The 16849-nt window shown below is 48.0% G+C and overlaps 6 protein-coding genes across 6 annotated transcripts; 1 reads left to right on the top strand and 5 right to left on the bottom strand.

Annotated features, from left to right (window-relative positions):
- Positions 1-259: 259 nt before the first annotated feature.
- Positions 260-2155, bottom strand: F4817DRAFT_313499 (cytidine deaminase-like protein; the record flags this gene model as incomplete). The annotated part of the gene is made up of 8 exons (XM_049300256.1): positions 260-319; positions 379-460; positions 532-902; positions 1183-1224; positions 1343-1839; positions 1896-1919; positions 1980-2049; positions 2108-2155. The coding sequence occupies 8 exons, from the start codon at positions 2153-2155 to the stop codon at positions 260-262; spliced, it is 1194 nt and encodes a 397-aa protein (XP_049161509.1).
- A 1077-nt stretch (positions 2156-3232) lies between these two features.
- Positions 3233-3895, top strand: F4817DRAFT_313498 (uncharacterized protein; the record flags this gene model as incomplete). Its single annotated transcript, XM_049300255.1, has 1 exon — positions 3233-3895. The coding sequence occupies one exon, from the start codon at positions 3233-3235 to the stop codon at positions 3893-3895; it is 663 nt and encodes a 220-aa protein (XP_049161508.1).
- Positions 3896-4126: 231 nt separating this feature from the next.
- Positions 4127-5949, bottom strand: F4817DRAFT_330071 (alpha/beta-hydrolase). The gene is made up of 3 exons (XM_049302345.1): positions 5417-5949; positions 5212-5352; positions 4127-5140 (listed from the first exon to the last, which is right to left on the bottom strand). Exons 1-3 carry the CDS (start codon positions 5675-5677, stop codon positions 4325-4327), a joined length of 1218 nt encoding a protein of 405 aa, XP_049161507.1. The 5' UTR covers positions 5678-5949; the 3' UTR covers positions 4127-4324.
- A 268-nt stretch (positions 5950-6217) lies between these two features.
- F4817DRAFT_330068 (NAD(P)-binding protein) lies at positions 6218-7639 on the bottom strand. Its single transcript, XM_049302344.1, has 4 exons — positions 7113-7639; positions 6866-7046; positions 6700-6807; positions 6218-6632 (listed from the first exon to the last, which is right to left on the bottom strand). Exons 1-4 carry the CDS (start codon positions 7397-7399, stop codon positions 6465-6467), a joined length of 744 nt encoding a protein of 247 aa, XP_049161506.1. The 5' UTR covers positions 7400-7639; the 3' UTR covers positions 6218-6464.
- A 496-nt stretch (positions 7640-8135) lies between these two features.
- F4817DRAFT_363224 (uncharacterized protein) lies at positions 8136-9015 on the bottom strand (the record flags this gene model as incomplete). The annotated part of the gene is made up of 2 exons (XM_049306621.1): positions 8473-9015; positions 8136-8386 (listed from the first exon to the last, which is right to left on the bottom strand). The coding sequence occupies exons 1-2, from the start codon at positions 8747-8749 to the stop codon at positions 8136-8138; spliced, it is 528 nt and encodes a 175-aa protein (XP_049161505.1). The 5' UTR covers positions 8750-9015.
- An 855-nt stretch (positions 9016-9870) lies between these two features.
- Positions 9871-16050, bottom strand: F4817DRAFT_357188 (succinate flavoprotein subunit; the record flags this gene model as incomplete). The annotated part of the gene is made up of 10 exons (XM_049305885.1): positions 9871-10090; positions 10145-11368; positions 11425-11753; positions 11827-11900; positions 12965-13610; positions 13661-14758; positions 14831-15214; positions 15269-15577; positions 15651-15880; positions 15942-16050. 10 exons carry the CDS (start codon positions 16048-16050, stop codon positions 9871-9873), a joined length of 4623 nt encoding a protein of 1540 aa, XP_049161504.1.
- Positions 16051-16849: the final 799 nt, after the last annotated feature.

Below are 16849 nucleotides of genomic sequence, written 5' to 3'. Positions count from 1 at the left end.
TACTATTGTATTAAGGACCAGAATATCTATATTGGATCTTGAATGCATAGCTCGCCGCCCCAGGTCCCCCGCATTTAGCCATCCAGCTCATGTAGACCGTCAAAATGATCCTTGGAAACACGCGAATCTTGATGAGCTAAACTTTATACATAATAACATAATAATCGAGGTTACAGCTAGAAACGTACACCAGCCACAACAACGACAGGCCCAGTTGCGACTTCAGAAGCCAATCCTTTGCAATACTATGTACACACTCTCAAACAGAGCGTGATCCTAGCGGAGGGAGTGCTTCAGGTCCAAAAGACAAGGGTAACAACTAGTTATACAACTCTTAGCCTATGATTATGTTTAAAAGACTGACGCCGGCCAACATACCTCTTCAAGACGTAACACTGAAAAGTTATCATCCTTGTCGAACATGATAATTGGGGCCGTAAGATCGCAAAATTCCCGAATACTTTTACAATTAGGATTCCAGTGAGCTAACTCGGACTTGGAAGAAGAAAAAAAGGGGGATTCTCAACTTACAACTGGCGACACATCCCACACGGACTAGCCGGGGGAGTTATGTCAGTGGCTACAGCCACCGCTTTAATCTTCCGATGTCCCTCAGTCACCGCCTTGCCGAAAGCCACGCGCTCGGCGCATGTGCCGACCGGGTACGAGGCATTCTCGACATTGGCTCCGTTGAAATAAACGCCGTCGACAGAGATGATAGCCGAGCCGACTCGGAACTGGCTGTACGGGCAATAAGCCGTCGACTTGGCCGCAACACAACGGCTATGCAGCTCGCTGAACTCTGCCTTGGTCAGATTGTACTTCTGACATGTTGATTCTACTACGGCCTCATCTGCGCTTGGCAGGATCTGGTGCTGGGGAGGCATTGTGTGCTCTCTCGACTAGGTGAAGTGGTAAAGCCCAAGAACGATTCAACGAATGACCCCCTAACGGATTAAATTATACACGAGTAAAGTTCCTTAGTAAGATGTTACATAAATACTTTATATATTGCCGGAATAGGTGGGCGAGAAGTGGGCTGTCTTATCTACGGGAAGTATCTACCTATCAGGCTATCAGTTAGTGACGGAAACGCGATAAGGACTGCAAACGGTGCTGCTTCATTCCTGCTCTTCATTTCAATTTTCAACTTTATTTTGCCGAAGTAGTGAGCTTACTTACCCCCTGGAGGTCTACGCCAATGTCGATTTGACCTGGAGATATCTGAACGGTCAAGTTAGTATTAACCTTGACCAAGCAACCCACAAATTTCGAAGTTAGGGGAAATCACTCTTGGCTCTAACTAGAGCTCAAGAAACAGCGACAGACTAGGTTCACGTACACAGTTGATTCTCACTCCAGTGCCTTTGAGATTAGCGACACCTGCTTTCACTACACCGAGAGCAGCGTGGGATGTCATAGTGTAACAGGGCCCCCAGCATCCACCATAAACTGATGCGACGCTGCTGATAACAATGATACTGCCATATTTTTGGCTTTTCGGTGCAGCATTCGGATACGTCTTCTTCTCGGTTAGTTTAGCCATCGCAGCAGGGGCGTACTTCAATGTGAAGAAAGGTGCCAACGAATGAGCCTCGAAGCATTTCTGTAAGTCGTCTGGCGTAGTAGCTTCAATCGAAGGGGGTCCTAGAAGACCAGAAGAGCAGACCCAGACATCTAGTCTCCCGAAGGCGTTGAGGACCTCATCTATCAGGACGAGTGTCTCATCTTCTTTGGCAACGTGGAAAGGGTACGGGATGACCTTGCAGCTTAGGGATTCCTTCCCTACTCTATCAACGAGTTCTTTATATAAATCTGAGCTGGCGGTCCTGTCGCATGCTATTCCTCGTTAGGATCTAAATCTAATCTGTTAAGGTATTTCGATCTAAAATCACCGTATATGCAAGCTGCTCCGTGGGCTAGTTTATTATTAACTTCTCAAAACGCAAATATTTGATGAGATTGGCGGTTGGCCAAACCTGCTAGCTCTTGAATAATGGCCTGGCTGACAGGCTGGGAAGCCCCTGTTACCACACAAACAAAGCCATGCTATGATTCCGCATGACGTTAGTCGCTATTTTACGAGATTTTGATAATTAACACTTACGAGCTTGCCGTCTGCCCTGTACGGACTAAAATCATCGGTGACGTCCATATCGGCACACGCACACACACTTGTGCAGATGAATCTTAAAACGGATCTTTTTGTAAAACCTTGTGGGAGATCTCGAATTCTACTGACAGCGGCAGCAAGGACTACATACTGAGTTTTCGGGATGAGCTTACAGAAATCTGCGGCGTGTATTTCTTTGATTTCATATTTAATTCGGAGATCTAGACTATACTTATTTGTCACAAATTTTGGACCATCATCATTCGATACTATCTGCGAGATGGTGTTTCTCCGAGGCGCTCCACGGGGACTATTTATTCTTTCGGCAATAGCATTGATAAGAGTCAGATAAATACCAATTAGCCAATGTGGACTTGGTCATAGTGGACTTGGTCATATCATTCATGTTCTTTCATAATCCAAATTGAATTCACCAAATCCTAAATCTTAGCTTCTGCAATTAACCCTACAAATTGAGGAATAAAATGAGTTTAAGGTTTATATTTATATTTAGGGGTAAGCATCCAGGCTAGGTAAGTAAGTATCACACTTTTCATTCTGCTGTAGTCTGACCCTCCAACATGCCTAACAAGCTCACGCAGATCGAGATCGTATTACCCATAATATGGACGTAATAGGGTTCGTATAGGCCTCGGTGACGCCAGTGGCCGCCACATATATGCTCTTAAAACTTGGACGTAGTGAGCAGCCACGCCTGGAAATCAGGTAATGCGGCCGGCCGTGACGTCACATTCCGCGACGGTAAGTCCACTCCAACTCCCGTGTTACGGATGCCCGTTATAAGCAACCACGGCGCCGGTTCTCGACGCTAATCTCGACGTTTCCCAAATAATTGAAAGTAATAAATGAAATAATACTTTAATTACCATCGATCGTATTTCCTTGAATTAAAAAAGAAACTCATATATTCGTCGGGTTCGCAACTTAAGGACTGGTTAGGGAGCAGAGAGTAAAATATCTAACGAGAAAGTAAATCGAGGGACGAAATAAAGAGAGCGGGGAGAAGGGTATTATTATTCACTTTGAACAATAATTCACATCTACATCGTACCAATTATCTCCCATAAACATAAACAAGAAGATATTTATAAAAGCATGATGGGCCACCCATTCCACCCCGACGACTTCCCCATCAACGAGGACGTAGTCCTCCAACCTACGCAAGTCTTCTTCCTCAAAGGATGCGTACACTTCAAAACAACCGCCAAAGTACTCAACCTATCCGGGCAAGTCCGGGCCCCCTTCTCGGGGGACTTCAACCACGCATTCCTCGACGAAGCAGAGCGAGCCGCGCAGAAGCAACTCCAAAACAACAGCCCCCCCGCCTACGAGATCAAGTCCTCGGGCAACATGATGCGCACGCTGAAGACGATGGTAGACGGGCGCTCGGGCGACAAGGTGTGCGACCTCAACATCACGTTCGTATCCTTCGACTCGTCGCGCGTGCGCTTCCCCCCCGGCAGCAAGCACTCCCGCCACGAGGTCGAGATGTGTCCCGTAGGCGGCAGCTCTCGCGACGAGGACAGCAAGCACGAGGCGTTTGTCAGGCACAGCATTCCGTACTTCTGGGACATGACGCGCGGCCGCGTGGGTGTCTTGTATAAGTGTCTGAACCAGGAGCGCGTGGAGATCGGCCGGGTCGCGGGCTTTGGGTTTGACAAGGATGCCGTGCTGGTGCTTAATGGAGAGGAGTTGGATGATGTGGTGGCTATCTCGACGTGTATTATCTTGTTGAATGGTCGGGATGCTATGGATGCTTGAGTCGGCTTAAAGGGGGAAAGGGGGAAAGGGGGGTATATGCCGATATGGATTCACGGATGCCTTAGCGTGTTGAACCTAAGGTAGGGTTCTAGCATTGCGACAAACGTACCGGAAGCCAGGATGCCCGATTTTTCTCTCTTCATTTTTACTTTTATTTACTACAACTGCTATTCTTCGACATATCTTAGGTACCTAACAAATCATTTTTTTCGAGAGCGGAAAATGGGCATGGCTTCAACTAACTGGTTTGAAATCGAATTTGTAACTATACGCTGTTCTAAATAATATATTCCTTTACATAAAATTCCATCGTCCTTGTCGTGGTCGTCGTAACTAACTGTGGTATATCAGCTGTAAACAAAAGGGATTCTAGTCATCTATCTATGTTGGCTGGCTACTTGGAACAGAAGGTCTCCCGTATTTTTGGCCTCATTCGATGCTCCAGAATTCATAAATGCGCTCCAGCGCCTCTGTCGCGTGTGTAAAGGGGAAGTTGTGCGAGCCGGGTACGACGCGCCAGTACACGTTGTCCTCCCCGCCGAGAAGTGGGAGGGCATCTTCGGCGTAGTCGTCCTTCGGGATAAGGCTATCGTCTTTAGCGAGGATTACCGCCGTAGTCCCGGGCTTCCGCTTAGCTAGCTGTCGCCAGTATCCATGCTGTTCCATTAGCGGTCCGTTTCGGATCGTCGACATGAAAGCCTGCACGAAGCCGTAGTGGAAGTCAAGGGCCCAGTGCACATAACCGAGGACCTGGCGCTCAAATGGTGTTGGAGGCACTTCCCCCTCAACAGGGTCTACTGCTTCTTGCACGGCGACGTCCACATAATCTTCTTTGGTTTCGCTCTGAAGGGGGCTTTTTGGAGCTACGCCGTTAATGGATTTCCGGACCTTTTTAGACACGGACGAGGCGATGGGCTGTCGTAAACGACGTTTAGTAAGCCACGCAAGAAGGCGCTCGGGTATAATACCGGACGTGAAGACGAGCCGGCTCGCACGCCCGAAGTTCTCCGCGCGAATAAGTCCGGCGGGTGCTAGAAGTACAAGAGACTCGACCATATGGGGGAAGGTGGCGGCGAAATTGGCGGCGATACCGCCGCCGAGAGAGTACCCAATGATGCTCAAGCCGTTCTCTCCAGTCCACGATAATGGAGAAGATGCTAATACGAGCAATATTTGAGTAACAAACAGCCTTGTGTCGTAGGGCACATCAGCAGGCGCATCGCTAAAGCCTCGTCCGAATAGGTCCTAAGAAGTGTAAGTGGGTGGTGCTTTTCAAGGGACATGATTTCACGCCGGGTATTTTAAAATCTACTCACAAAAAGCATGACCCGGCATCCCTTCTCAGCAAGCGGCACGGCGATGCCCTTGAGAGTCATACACGAAGTGCTGATCCCATGAAGGAATAAGACTTTACGGCCATCTTCTGGTCCAAATTCATATACGCGGATATTGCCATACTATGAATTTAGATTAGTTAGTTAACTCATGTACTAGTTCATCTATTATACAGGGAGGACTCACCGGCGTAACGACATCTCTGGCGCCCGGGAACGCATCTGGTTGATAGGGAATTTCAGAGCGAGCAGCCTGAGAAAGCTTAGGCAAGCTAGTCGTTAGAGGACCGGGTATGACAGCGCGCTTCTCAGGCCATAACGTGAATCGAGCGAGCGAGATAAGTGCAACTGTGGTCACAACGGTTGTTGCGATCACCGTAGTTGACCCTGATCCTCCAGCCCCCGACCCGGTTGGAGGCCCGAGGCATATGGAGGCTATAGCCTCCATCCGGACTCTTAGTGCTAGTCAAGTCGACTATTCTGTATTGAAATGAACTTGATACCGGAGGATCCGTAGATTTAGAAGGATAGTTTGTTAATTTTAATTTACGCCTCCGTAACTAAGGAGTGCGTAAGCTTCCCAAGCGGAATTTTGAAAGTTTGGAGACTACTTAATAGAGATACGAAGCTATTTATAAAAGATATATAATTTGACAAGGCAACCAACGGGATTGGGTTTGGTGTGTTATTAGAATAGAGTCATTTAGAAGTAGAGAATGATCGGGCTTGTTAGGTACTCACTCAGCTGACGCGCAGGGCTGGACATTCTAAGTATCCATGTATAAATGCATATGATTCGCTAAAAGCCTCCACAACCACATAACCTTCCCACGTGGCGGCCTAGGAATATGCTTAACGGGATGGAATTTTAGAGTTTACATCACTAGGTATACTGTACTTGGTACATAGTACATACATATATATGGCAGGCAGTACCGTGCTTTTTATACACCTTGCTAAGCCTTCTCATATTAACTAACGGTTACTTGTTTGCTTCCATCTCCATCTCATTGGTCTCAGCTAATTTATACATGATTTATTCTAAAAGCCACACGCAACTCAGACTACACGTTTATTCCACATGATCAACTGCGCTTGTTCACTAAGTTTACACTTTATATTTATCAGTCTACGGGCGAGTGTCTAAGTACCCACCAAGTACAAGTAGGCCATGTTCGCCATGTTCGCCTTTGCTAGGCAGAACCAGCACATACACCACATACACCGTGACGAGATCACAGAATAAACCCCGAATCCATCACAATGTTGATACCTGTCGTACTCTTGCTCTTTGCAAAAGTAAATACTTGCTCGGCGACATCCTCGACGCTAACGAAGCGCTTGAGCTTGGTCTTTTGTAGATGGGCTGCTTTCTGCTCGTCTGAAAAGCGGGTTGCCCATTCCTATAACTTAACGTTAGACCCTACATAGGTAGGAAGCTATTAATTCTAACGGTTTGGAGTATCTCACCGTTAGCAATAGCCCAGGGGAGACGGTATTGACTCTAATCTTGGGGGCAGCCATGATCGCAAGCGCTTTCACCAGATGGATTTGTGCCGCCTTGGTAGCGGAATATGCCTATTTGGTGTTATTACTAGTTCAAATCCAATAAGATTCTAAGCCTGGGATTGCTTGCCAGAGAACTACCGCTTGGGATCACACCAGCAATAGACGCCGTGGTAATGAAAGCGCCCTCGGTTTCGTCAAGATACTTCTTGGCCGCCTGCATCAGCCATAGGTGGGATTTTACATTCATATTAAAGGCACGATCCCATTCTTCCTCGTATGCATTGTCGTCAATGCTATCCATCCCGCGGCTGTGGACAAATATGTTAGCGGTATCATAAAACAAGGACCTTCTCGTGGCAAGCAAGCAAACTCACAAACGAGTCCAGCCGCCATTAGAGAATATGACATCTAGTCTACCAAATCTATCGACAGTTTCCTTGATAAGACGGTTGATATCATCCCGGCTACCCAGATCAGCCTTGATAGTGACGAAATTATCGCCCGGCAGAGTAGATAGGGATGGTAATTCTTCCAAGAGCTTATTAGCCCTTTCTTCGTTGTTGGCGTAGTTCACGACGACTCGGAAGCCGTTCTTCGCGAAGACCCGGGCTGCCGCGGCTCCAAGCCCGGCGCTCCCCGCTGTAATTAGTGCAACGGACATTGCGAATTTCAGTGTCTTCTGATGGTGAAAAGGTTATATATATCGCTTCTTGGTCTGTCCCCTCTTTATAATATTCTTTTTTTTTGTAAATTGGCTTTCGCTTGGGAGAACACTACCTTATATGTATTCTCTTGAAGTCGTAGCAAGTTATTAATTAAACGATCCCGCACTCGGCGACCGGGTGTTCCGTCGGAATTGAACTGCCGTGCTAACTGGGCAAATTGCCGTACGCCCGCCTATCAGAGACTATTGCTGTATTACATTATACTATACTGATCCGAGGCTTGGCACCTATTAGTATCTAACTTCTTTCCGAACCTCTCAAGATAAAACAAGGTGCTACCTATTTAAAGGACATCCGTGATACCTTATCACTTCTCGATAGATACCACATCGGAGAAGAAATCAAGGAACGAGAAACGAAGCGTGGTTCCTGTGATACTAATTAGTATATTATAACAAATCTTACCTCATATGGGTATTAGAAACGACGTCGATAGCTTGCTTAAGACAAGAGGTAAGTCAACACTTCTTATATTATACTCATGCAATCTTCAATACAAGCACAACTGAATTCGACAAGATCTTCGAAAATTGCCCGGCACTTTTTAATCGTCAACGGATAATCATAGAACAGAGATCTAGGTCTGAAAGGAGAAATTAATTATTCGACGGAGGACTAGGGTTCGGTATGACTTCTTACACATTGCCGTATTATACTACTCTCTATAAGTAGTCACGGGTCCAGCGGCGTCCATTCTCCGGTACCAACCGGCGCCGCCCCAATCCTGCAGGGTCCATCATATAAAACCCAATGGGGAGGGTTAATCCCACCCCGAACAGGAATCATAAGGAGAATCGTTTCGTCGTCTCCCGGAAACATCGACCTGTGACCCCCAGCCGAGACATCCGCCGTGTCGTCGATATACATGAGCCCATATCTGCCACCGTGCACGATTACTTCATCCGTGGCGTTCGGCAAGGACACTAAACCCGGTTAATTGTCAGCTACCTAAGTCTCCATGATACCTAGGTAGACTCCCAAAGTCCTATTAGCTACATAAGAAGCATACTATGCATAAGGCCGCTGATGACCCAGATATATTGTTTTGCGGGCCCCGGGTGCCGCCCGCCGTCGATTCTCGGCGGGATGCTGTAATACGACGCATTTGCGATATCACCCATTCGCAGCACGTCCGCACCCGCCGTTTTGGTAAACGGCGAGGTAAGCTGCCAGCATTCAAAGACGGACGTGTTGTTCCTCCCGGTCACGGCGGTTAAGCTCAGGCTTGGCGGACCGTGTACAAGACCGAGCACAGTGGTGCTGAGGTAGGATAAGTAGGGTAACATGTTCTGGTTGGTAACGTATTGCCGGAGCGGAAAGGGAAGAAGACTGGGAATACTTGCGAGAGGGAAATAGCTGTGCTAGAGGGATTGGGCGTGAGAAGATATTTAAATCTCTACGATAACTCTGGCACAATACTGCGAGTAAAATAGACGGCTGCCGGTATACAGACTGTAGGCTCAGGCCGATTGGGGGCTTAAGAAAAAAATGGCGCCTATCGTGATCGTGAGCATCCGTATCATGTATGATATTCCAAAAGGGGCAATTCCCGAAAATGTGGTAGGGAGCTCCGAACTGAGCTCATTTTCCAAGGCCGTTTACTTCTCATCTCTGACGTTGTAGTGATACTCACCTCCTCCACGCAACAAGAATCCCTTACCCATACCGACCCAACTCTCGTCCACCGTCAAGTGCCCACCACCCGCCAAGTTCACCATGACACACACACACACATACCCCTGAGTCACAGACTTAAAACACCATACACCATACACCATATATACCGTAATAAACCCCCATCATTCCACAAGCCAGGCCAGACTATTGGCGAAGTCGCCTGAGGAGCAGCAGTCCCGATGTCCTAGCTAGCTCAGTGGACTAATGGCCAGGACGTAATCGATGATGACCTTGTGCCCTGGTGCACCAAGCAGATATGCGGAAGGCTGAGTCACCCTCAAGAGGGCAGAATATATGACGGATTGCTACGAAGGAGAAGTCGGTTCGAATCCGGCACCTGGCATTATTTTTTTTTTCCTTTTATTTTGTTTTTAGGTTCCTTTATTTTATATTCCACTCTACTACTTACTCCTTACCCCCTACTCCTTACGCTCAACTACCATATGCATACCTAATACATCATCTCACTACCAACAACACCGCACCCAAGTTTGAACAGTTAAAAAATATTGGTATTCTATCCGTATACACATCGTCCGCAAAACTATGCATAAGATACATACAGTAGGCCCCCGCCACATTGGACGGCTCGTCTCACATCCCCCCCCCCCCCCCAATCTGCCAGGCCCAGGATACGCCTCCAATTCACACCCCCATCGCTGACATTAAGTAAGCTCATAACCGTCCGCCTATTGATACCACACTACCGTCGCTTGATCGTTTTGTTTGTTTAGTAAGTACGCTTGAACGGCGGGACGGCCTTGCACTCGTTCTCATCTAGCGTCGTGCCAATGACTCGTCGGTATCCGAGGTCGACCTTTCCGTGGGGCTTCTTCTGGAAGGTGAGCGTGTGCTTCATCCAGTTCACGTCGTCTCGTTCAGGGTAGTCTTCTCGGGCGTGAGCGCCACGGGACTCCTTTCGGTTAGCGGCGGCAGTAGCCGTTTGGGTACTGATAATATCATTAGCCTATTATCCCTTGGACTAAAAAGATTCTTCAACTTACGCGCAAGTGAGAAGGTTCCTTAACTCGAGGGTCTCGACGAGATCCGAGTTCCAGATCATGCTGCGGTCCTTGATTCCGACTTGAGAGAAGGTACCGTCGATCTCGGTGACCTTCTTCACACCCTCATCTAAGCTTTCCTGTGTACGGAAGACGCTCACATCTGTCTGCATGGCCTTTTGCATGGCGAGTCTGATTTCGGCTGTGCTCTTGGGGCCATCGGAGTTGCGGACCTGGTCGAGGACCTCAATTGATTCGGCACCAGCATCAGCGCTGATAGGCTTGGGCTTAGCACCCGGGGTGAAGTTATCTCGGATGGTGTGAGAAACGGCTCGTCCAAAGACTACAAGATCCAGCAGAGAATTGGCACCAAGTCGGTTGGCACCGTGGACGGAGACACAAGCGGCTTCACCGCAAGCGAACAGACCAGGAACAACCTTGTCGTTACCCTTGTCATCAACAGTGAGAACCTCACCAGTGTACCTCGTGGGGATACCACCCATGTTGTAGTGGACAGTCGGTAGGACGGGGATGGGCTGCTTGCGAACATCGACACCAGAAAAGATGGCAGCAGTCTCAGAGATACCAGGTAGACGCTCGGCAAGGATCTCAGCAGGCAAGTGGCTCAGTTGAAGGTAGATGTGATCCTTCTCAGGACCAACACCTCGTCCCTCACGGATTTCCAAGGTCATGGATCGCGAGACGACGTCACGACTGGCCAAATCCTTGGCGGTAGGTGCATATCGCTCCATGAATCGCTCACCTTCCGAGTTGAGGAGGTAGCCACCCTCACCTCGGGAACCTTCCGTAATCAAGCAACCAGCTCCGTAGATACCTGTAGGGTGGAATTGGACGAATTCGAGATCTTGGTTGGGAAGACCGGCGCGGGCAACCATGGCCATGCCGTCACCAGTACAAGTGTGTGCCGATGTGCAGCTGAAGTAGGCTCGTCCGTATCCACCGGTGGCTAGGACAGTGTTCTGCGCAAGGAATCTGTGAAGTGTACCATCCTCCTGGTTGTAGGCCAATACACCACGGCATTCTCCGTCTTCCATGATCAGGTCGAGGGCAAAGAACTCGATGAAGTAGTTAGTGCTGTGTCGTAGAGATTGGCCATAGAGAGTGTGTAGGAGAGCGTGTCCCGTTCGGTCAGCGGCAGCGCAGCAACGGTAAGCCTGACCACCCTTGCCATACTTCTGCGATTGACCACCGAAAGCACGCTGGTAGCTAGCAATTGATGTTAGAAACGGTCATGTGTCATGCGAGGTTCAGCCTCTACTTACATTTTTCCGTCTTCCGTTCTCGAGAATGGGCAGCCGTAGTTTTCTAATTCGATAATAGATGCGGGTGCCTCTCTCGTCATGTAATGGATAGCATCTTGGTCACCAAGCCAATCAGAACCCTTTACTGTATCGTACATGTGCCATCTCCAGTCATCCTCGTGCATGTTTCCTAAGGCAGCATTGATACCACCTTGTGCAGCGACGGTATGACTTCGCGTGGGAAAGAGCTTCGATATACAAGCTGTGTTGAAGCCAGCTTCCGCCAGACCGAAGGCCGCTCGCAAACCGGAACCGCCAGCGCCGACGACGATGGCATCGTATTCGTGGTCCTACGGTCAAGTTACAAGTTAACCGGTGTTGATCCTAAAAGCATTGTCTAGAAGCGTGGAACGTGCGACGTACGATAACGGGGTATTTGTTGCTAACATGTATCGGCGCTTCCTTGGCCCGTAGTGGGTTATTCGCGATGATCCGAGCTGCGCGCACATGCAATTAGATATGATATCAATTCCCATCACACATCATTTGGCGGGGTACGTACAAACAGGGCGCGTGGAAGAGAAGGTTCTGGCTTGGCATCTGGCTGCCCTCGAGAACTATCACAGCGAGCAATAGTTAGCATCTTCCATCGCACTCTAAACTTCACTCTAAACTTCGGGAAGCCCAAATCAATGCGACACATTTTGAGCCTTCTCAAGCAAGGGAGAAATACTCACGGTAGAGCCAGCGGCTAACCTCCTTAGTGCCATTGAAGATGCCATTACGAATAGGGAAACGAGGAAGAAGGAGGGCAGAGAGAGAGAAAAAGAAAGGGTTGTATCGGACAACTCTTCTCTTGTCCTACAAGTTTCGGGGATTGGCGAAAGGCGAAAGACAGAAAAAAGTGATGATGCCGGTCGAAGTTCAACCGCTGCTTCCAGGCGATCGAATTCCTTCCTCCAATAGCGTCGTTTCTGATTACCGAGGGATAATAAAGCCGGGTCTTTCCCCAAGCAGGAGGTACTCTTGTACATTACCCACCTTCACCCACTCTCCCACCTTCGCTCCAGTAAGCCGTTTTAGCCACCGGCATCATCATCATCATCACGTGTAATTAGGCAATGGGAATACCTTATGTGCCGAGCCGTACATACACATAATGCATATACTTTGGAGGTATTCGCTTAAACATAGTAATTCAATGACACATCAAGAATAAACGAGCCCAGCTCACCATGGAAGACAACATCATCCGAGTTAAATCTCTATTAAGTTTATTTAACCTAATACTAACATGATAATAGGTCCTATACTCTTAGGACCGGACCTAGGTATATGAGTACCTAAGTTATACTAATATCTTCCCCATCTGTCAAAGAGCATCTCATAATTGGAGGGCTGTTCGAATGCCCCAAGTACTTATAACCTAATGCATCCCGCTCGACGCCCATTATCTATCTCACTTAATTTTCGTACACGTTTGCCAATGCAACCGACCAATGGAGAATACACCTTTGTCCTAAACCTCGGGTCGAAATGCTAGAATAATATGACCGCTAACGCGCTAGAACCTGCCGTAGCATCTGGACGAAGTTGTCTTTCAACCGATGCACCTCGCTGACCTCCGGTTTCTGCGGCTCGCCGGCACGTGCCTTGAGACGATCTTGCTTCTTTGCCCTCCTTCGTCTTTCGGCTTCTATAGGGTCCAACTCATCCTCTTCTTCCGCTTCAGCCTCCTCATCAGATCCATCGTCGTAGCTCATGTCTTCCAAGTCCGCATCGTTGAGCCCGAAGTCGCTAGCGTGAAAGCTGCTCATACCCGGTACGCCACCGTCGATACCGACTGAGCCTTCCGCAGCCATCTTCTGCCGAGTTTTATCATGATGCCACTTTTTGCGAGCCTCCTGCCAGGCGATAAGCTGATTGATCTCCGCAATCGCCTTCTCCTTGTCTAAGTTGCCGCTAGCAACGGCTCCCTCGAAAAGGGCGTTGATGTCCAATGCTCCACCAGCCGGCCCCTTTCTTAAGAACTCTAAAATGTCTTCTATCCAGGCCATGAGCTGCGTGAAAAGGCCATTGTCGTGAGTATGAACTTCGTGGATGAATTTGTAGAAGTTATGCTCGTGACGCTGACATAGGTCGATGAAGGCTTGTACCGTCTGATTCGGGTCTGCTGAGGTATCTTGTTCCCTACACTTCTCGACAACCTATAATGGTGTTAGTGGCCTTGACTCGTGGAGCTAATAAGTTAACATACCTGGATCATATCACCAATAAAAACGGCAAAGTCGGTAATACTGTCGTATACGTTGGCCGACTTATATACTCTTACCAGGGGTTCGTAAAAGATGGTGAAAAGGTCTCGGAATAATTGTAAAGTGACAGGTTCTTCGATCAAGCTGAGCATCATTGCCTTGTCGCGTTGCCTAGTTTGTAGTTTCATAAGCTGCTTTAGATGCGAGAAAAGCTGCGCGCCCTGTTTTAGTTCCTCGTCGACATTTTCCACTGCGTTGTTAAAGGCCACATATGCGTTGAATAATCTCCCAATCTGTTCGCCAGTGAGGGCTGGAGTGAAAAGTTCAGAGCGCAGGGCTGCAACTATAATATCTACCCCTTCAGAGTCCGCTTCTTCTCGAATCGCAACCTTCGTATGTTCCTCGGCATCCGTGAATTGCTTTAGTTTATTCACAAACACGTCATCCCCGATTATATGAGCTAAAGCATCGATGGACTTCTGATAGCTCTTAATTCCGTCGTTTAGCGTCAACGAGAAAATTCGTTGCATAAGAGACCGAGTTCCAAAAGGCTGCGCTAGGAAAAGGTCAAGCACTCCGGACATAACAGCAGCGGGATTCGCGAGCTTAATTACGTTTTTCATAAGAGTGTAGGGGATCAAGGAGTGAATCCGCTTAAGCTGCGCAAACAACTCTGGCGAATTATCTTCGGCAAGGAAAAGGTGGTAGATGGTTGCGGCTACTTCGATACGGAGCCACTCGGCAAACTTCTGGTATTGAAGACTTAGATCTTGGATGGTGTTTTTTTCCTTGACCTCTTGGAAAAGCTTTGTTAGCCCATTGCGCTCGACGATATCTTGTCGGAACTGCTCCATATACACGTCCAACTCGGCAGCTCTTTTTCTTGCTATTTCGTAGAATTGCTTCTGCTCCTCCATACGCTTCTCGTCAACGGCCTTGCGACGAAAGATGTCTTCGACATCTTCATCAGTTGGGGTGACCGGATCGTGTGTTAAGAACTGCTGTAAAGCCTTGGTCTGCGCAATCTGGGGGTTTTGTAGTAGATACCGCAAGTATGCTCGTAACGATATACGCTGATTCTCGCGCCAGAGAATTGCATCCTGGAAGTATTAGCCCTCATCCCTGCCCTGCTTTGGGTGAACCAAGACAGGTCCTAGCAATAAACAACTTACATCGATTTTAGGACTTAGAGCCCTGCTCGCGGACGTTTCGAGGGACGGGCGCGGCGATGTACGGTTAGAAGCCACGGATTTATTCCGGCGGTGATCTCGAACTGTTAAGGTCTTCATTGACTCTGCAAACCCACCATTTTGAGATCCAGGCGCGATAGTAGAAACAGATGAAACAGACGAGCCGTCCGAGTCGTCAGCACCATCTGTCATGCGCGACATTAAGCTCGCTGCAGCTGTGTCCGACTTGTTCTTCTTGGGCAACGGAGGGAGGACTTTTCCTGGTAATTCCGTCCTCAGCTGTCTATGCAATCGGACAAAGTCGCCATATCGTCTGCCTACGTAGAATCCAAGCTCGCCCTTCCGCTTGACGCGCAATAGGAATTCCTGTGATATGTTATATGAGAATTATGTATCATTTCTTTTTGTAGAGGTACTCACCGCATGCTTGTGACGTCTAATATGTTTCTTGACGCGAGTAAGACGCACGCCGGCAACATTGATGTCCCATCCGTTAACGTAGTGTCCCTCTGGTATGGTATTCAACACGCCGGTATCGATTGCGTCTCGGTCTACGATCTCCATCTCCGCAAACCTTATGCGCTCTTCAAACCCCGAGGCCGTAGGAACCCCCGACACCATCATCAGCTCGACTAGTTTCCGGCATTTTAGGGCTAGCTTGCGACGCTTGGTTTCTTCTAATCGGTCTTCAGAAGATGAGATGCTCTTGCTGGCGAAGGACTCAAGGAACTAGATGCGCACAAATTAAAATGTTAGGATAATATAATGATATAACGAGCAGCTTGCTGATGGAACTACATACGACTTGCAGCTTGTCCTGCCAGAATTCCTTCTCATTCGCCTTGTCGAGAAACGGGAACTCTCGTACATGGTGTACGAATATATAACGTAGGATAGGGAGTTCAGAATCATAGGGTGACACCTCTCCAAATTCCGATTTGAATGGTGCGCCGAATCTGCGAAGCGCCGTAGGGGAATTTAATTCGGATATTTCCCAGCTGACTTGCTCAGATATGAGCTCTCGCTTGAGGTCTATAGGAGATGATGGTTAGCATGAATGACGTCGAAGTGTTTGCCAAGACGAGATACGAACAGTGCTCCTGTTTTCCGGTCAGGGTTTGGCCTGGAGGGACCGGAGGGGTAGCGGAATCGGTAGTAGGACCGCGGGGTGAGCCATCTTGGGCGATTTCCGCAGTAGACATATCTTGATGCTAGAGTTGATCTTGGGGGGTTTTTTTTCCCTTTTTTCCAACCCAGGGAAAATAAGTGGAAGTCTACGGTTTATGATGTCGGTTTGTAAGCCAACCTCTTCCCCGTTTTCGCTCTTGCTTCCGTCTTCGTGCAATTTAAGCTTCAGCCCAAATGCCAACAATTAATGCTCAGCGCGTACGGCGTATCGGCGAGTGGATATTATGGCGGGGAATAATTGATAAATTCAATAAGCTTGATACCGTCAGCCACAAGTCGTCTATCCCTTGATAACTCTCAACGAATAAGATGATCTGACATCGATCGTGTGAAATAGGGGTATTGCGACAAGAACAAAATAGAGAATGATAACGTGAAAAGAAAAAGAAGAAAAAGAAGGTAAGTCAATGGAATAGTGTATAACTTGTGAGGTAGTGAAAAAGTGCAGTCGGTGCCTTGTAAGTGTTCTAACCTAGTAACAACAGATAGATGTAAATACAGTGCAAATTAGATTATACACTGTACATGTTTACTCCGTTTGCTTCCTTGGTAGACTGTATCTTTCTCATATGATCAAGTTACCATTGTTTGAGACCTTGGGGCTGAGGTGAATCACGACCAGCCAAGACGATCAATCCGAAGTTCTTAGATCCGGCTTGATGCGCCGTTAAACGGTAGCGTCATTTCTCTCCTAATTGGTGGTAGTGGCTCCGAAGCTGTACAGCATCGTCGAAATAGGTACCGAGTGGCTTAGAGATGACGTCGACATATATTCGTACTTAACTTTAATAAGTTAATCATGTGTCCCACTAT

The sequence above is a fragment of the Daldinia loculata genome (genome assembly GCF_022478755.1).
Source record: "Daldinia loculata strain CBS 113971 unplaced genomic scaffold F4817scaffold_10, whole genome shotgun sequence".
NCBI lineage: Eukaryota > Fungi > Ascomycota > Sordariomycetes > Xylariales > Hypoxylaceae > Daldinia > Daldinia loculata.
This window is presented reverse-complemented; position numbering and strand designations above follow the sequence as displayed.

Excerpts from the sequence above, each read along its gene's own strand:
- F4817DRAFT_330068 (XM_049302344.1), bottom strand. The coding sequence starts at position 7,399 with ATGTCCGTTGCACTAATTACAGCGGGGAGCGCCGGGCTTGGAGCCGCG. Across the intron at positions 7,047-7,112 it reads AATGGCGGCTGGACTCGTTT|CCGCGGGATGGATAGCATTG; the intron begins GTGAGTTTGCTT and ends ATTTGTCCACAG. Across the intron at positions 6,808-6,865 it reads TCCCAAGCGGTAGTTCTCTG|GCATATTCCGCTACCAAGGC; the intron begins GCAAGCAATCCC and ends AACACCAAATAG.
- F4817DRAFT_330071 (XM_049302345.1), bottom strand. The coding sequence starts at position 5,677 with ATGGAGGCTATAGCCTCCATATGCCTCGGGCCTCCAACCGGGTCGGGG. Across the intron at positions 5,353-5,416 it reads CCAGAGATGTCGTTACGCCG|TATGGCAATATCCGCGTATA; the intron begins GTGAGTCCTCCC and ends CTAAATTCATAG. Across the intron at positions 5,141-5,211 it reads GATGCCGGGTCATGCTTTTT|GACCTATTCGGACGAGGCTT; the intron begins GTGAGTAGATTT and ends TACACTTCTTAG.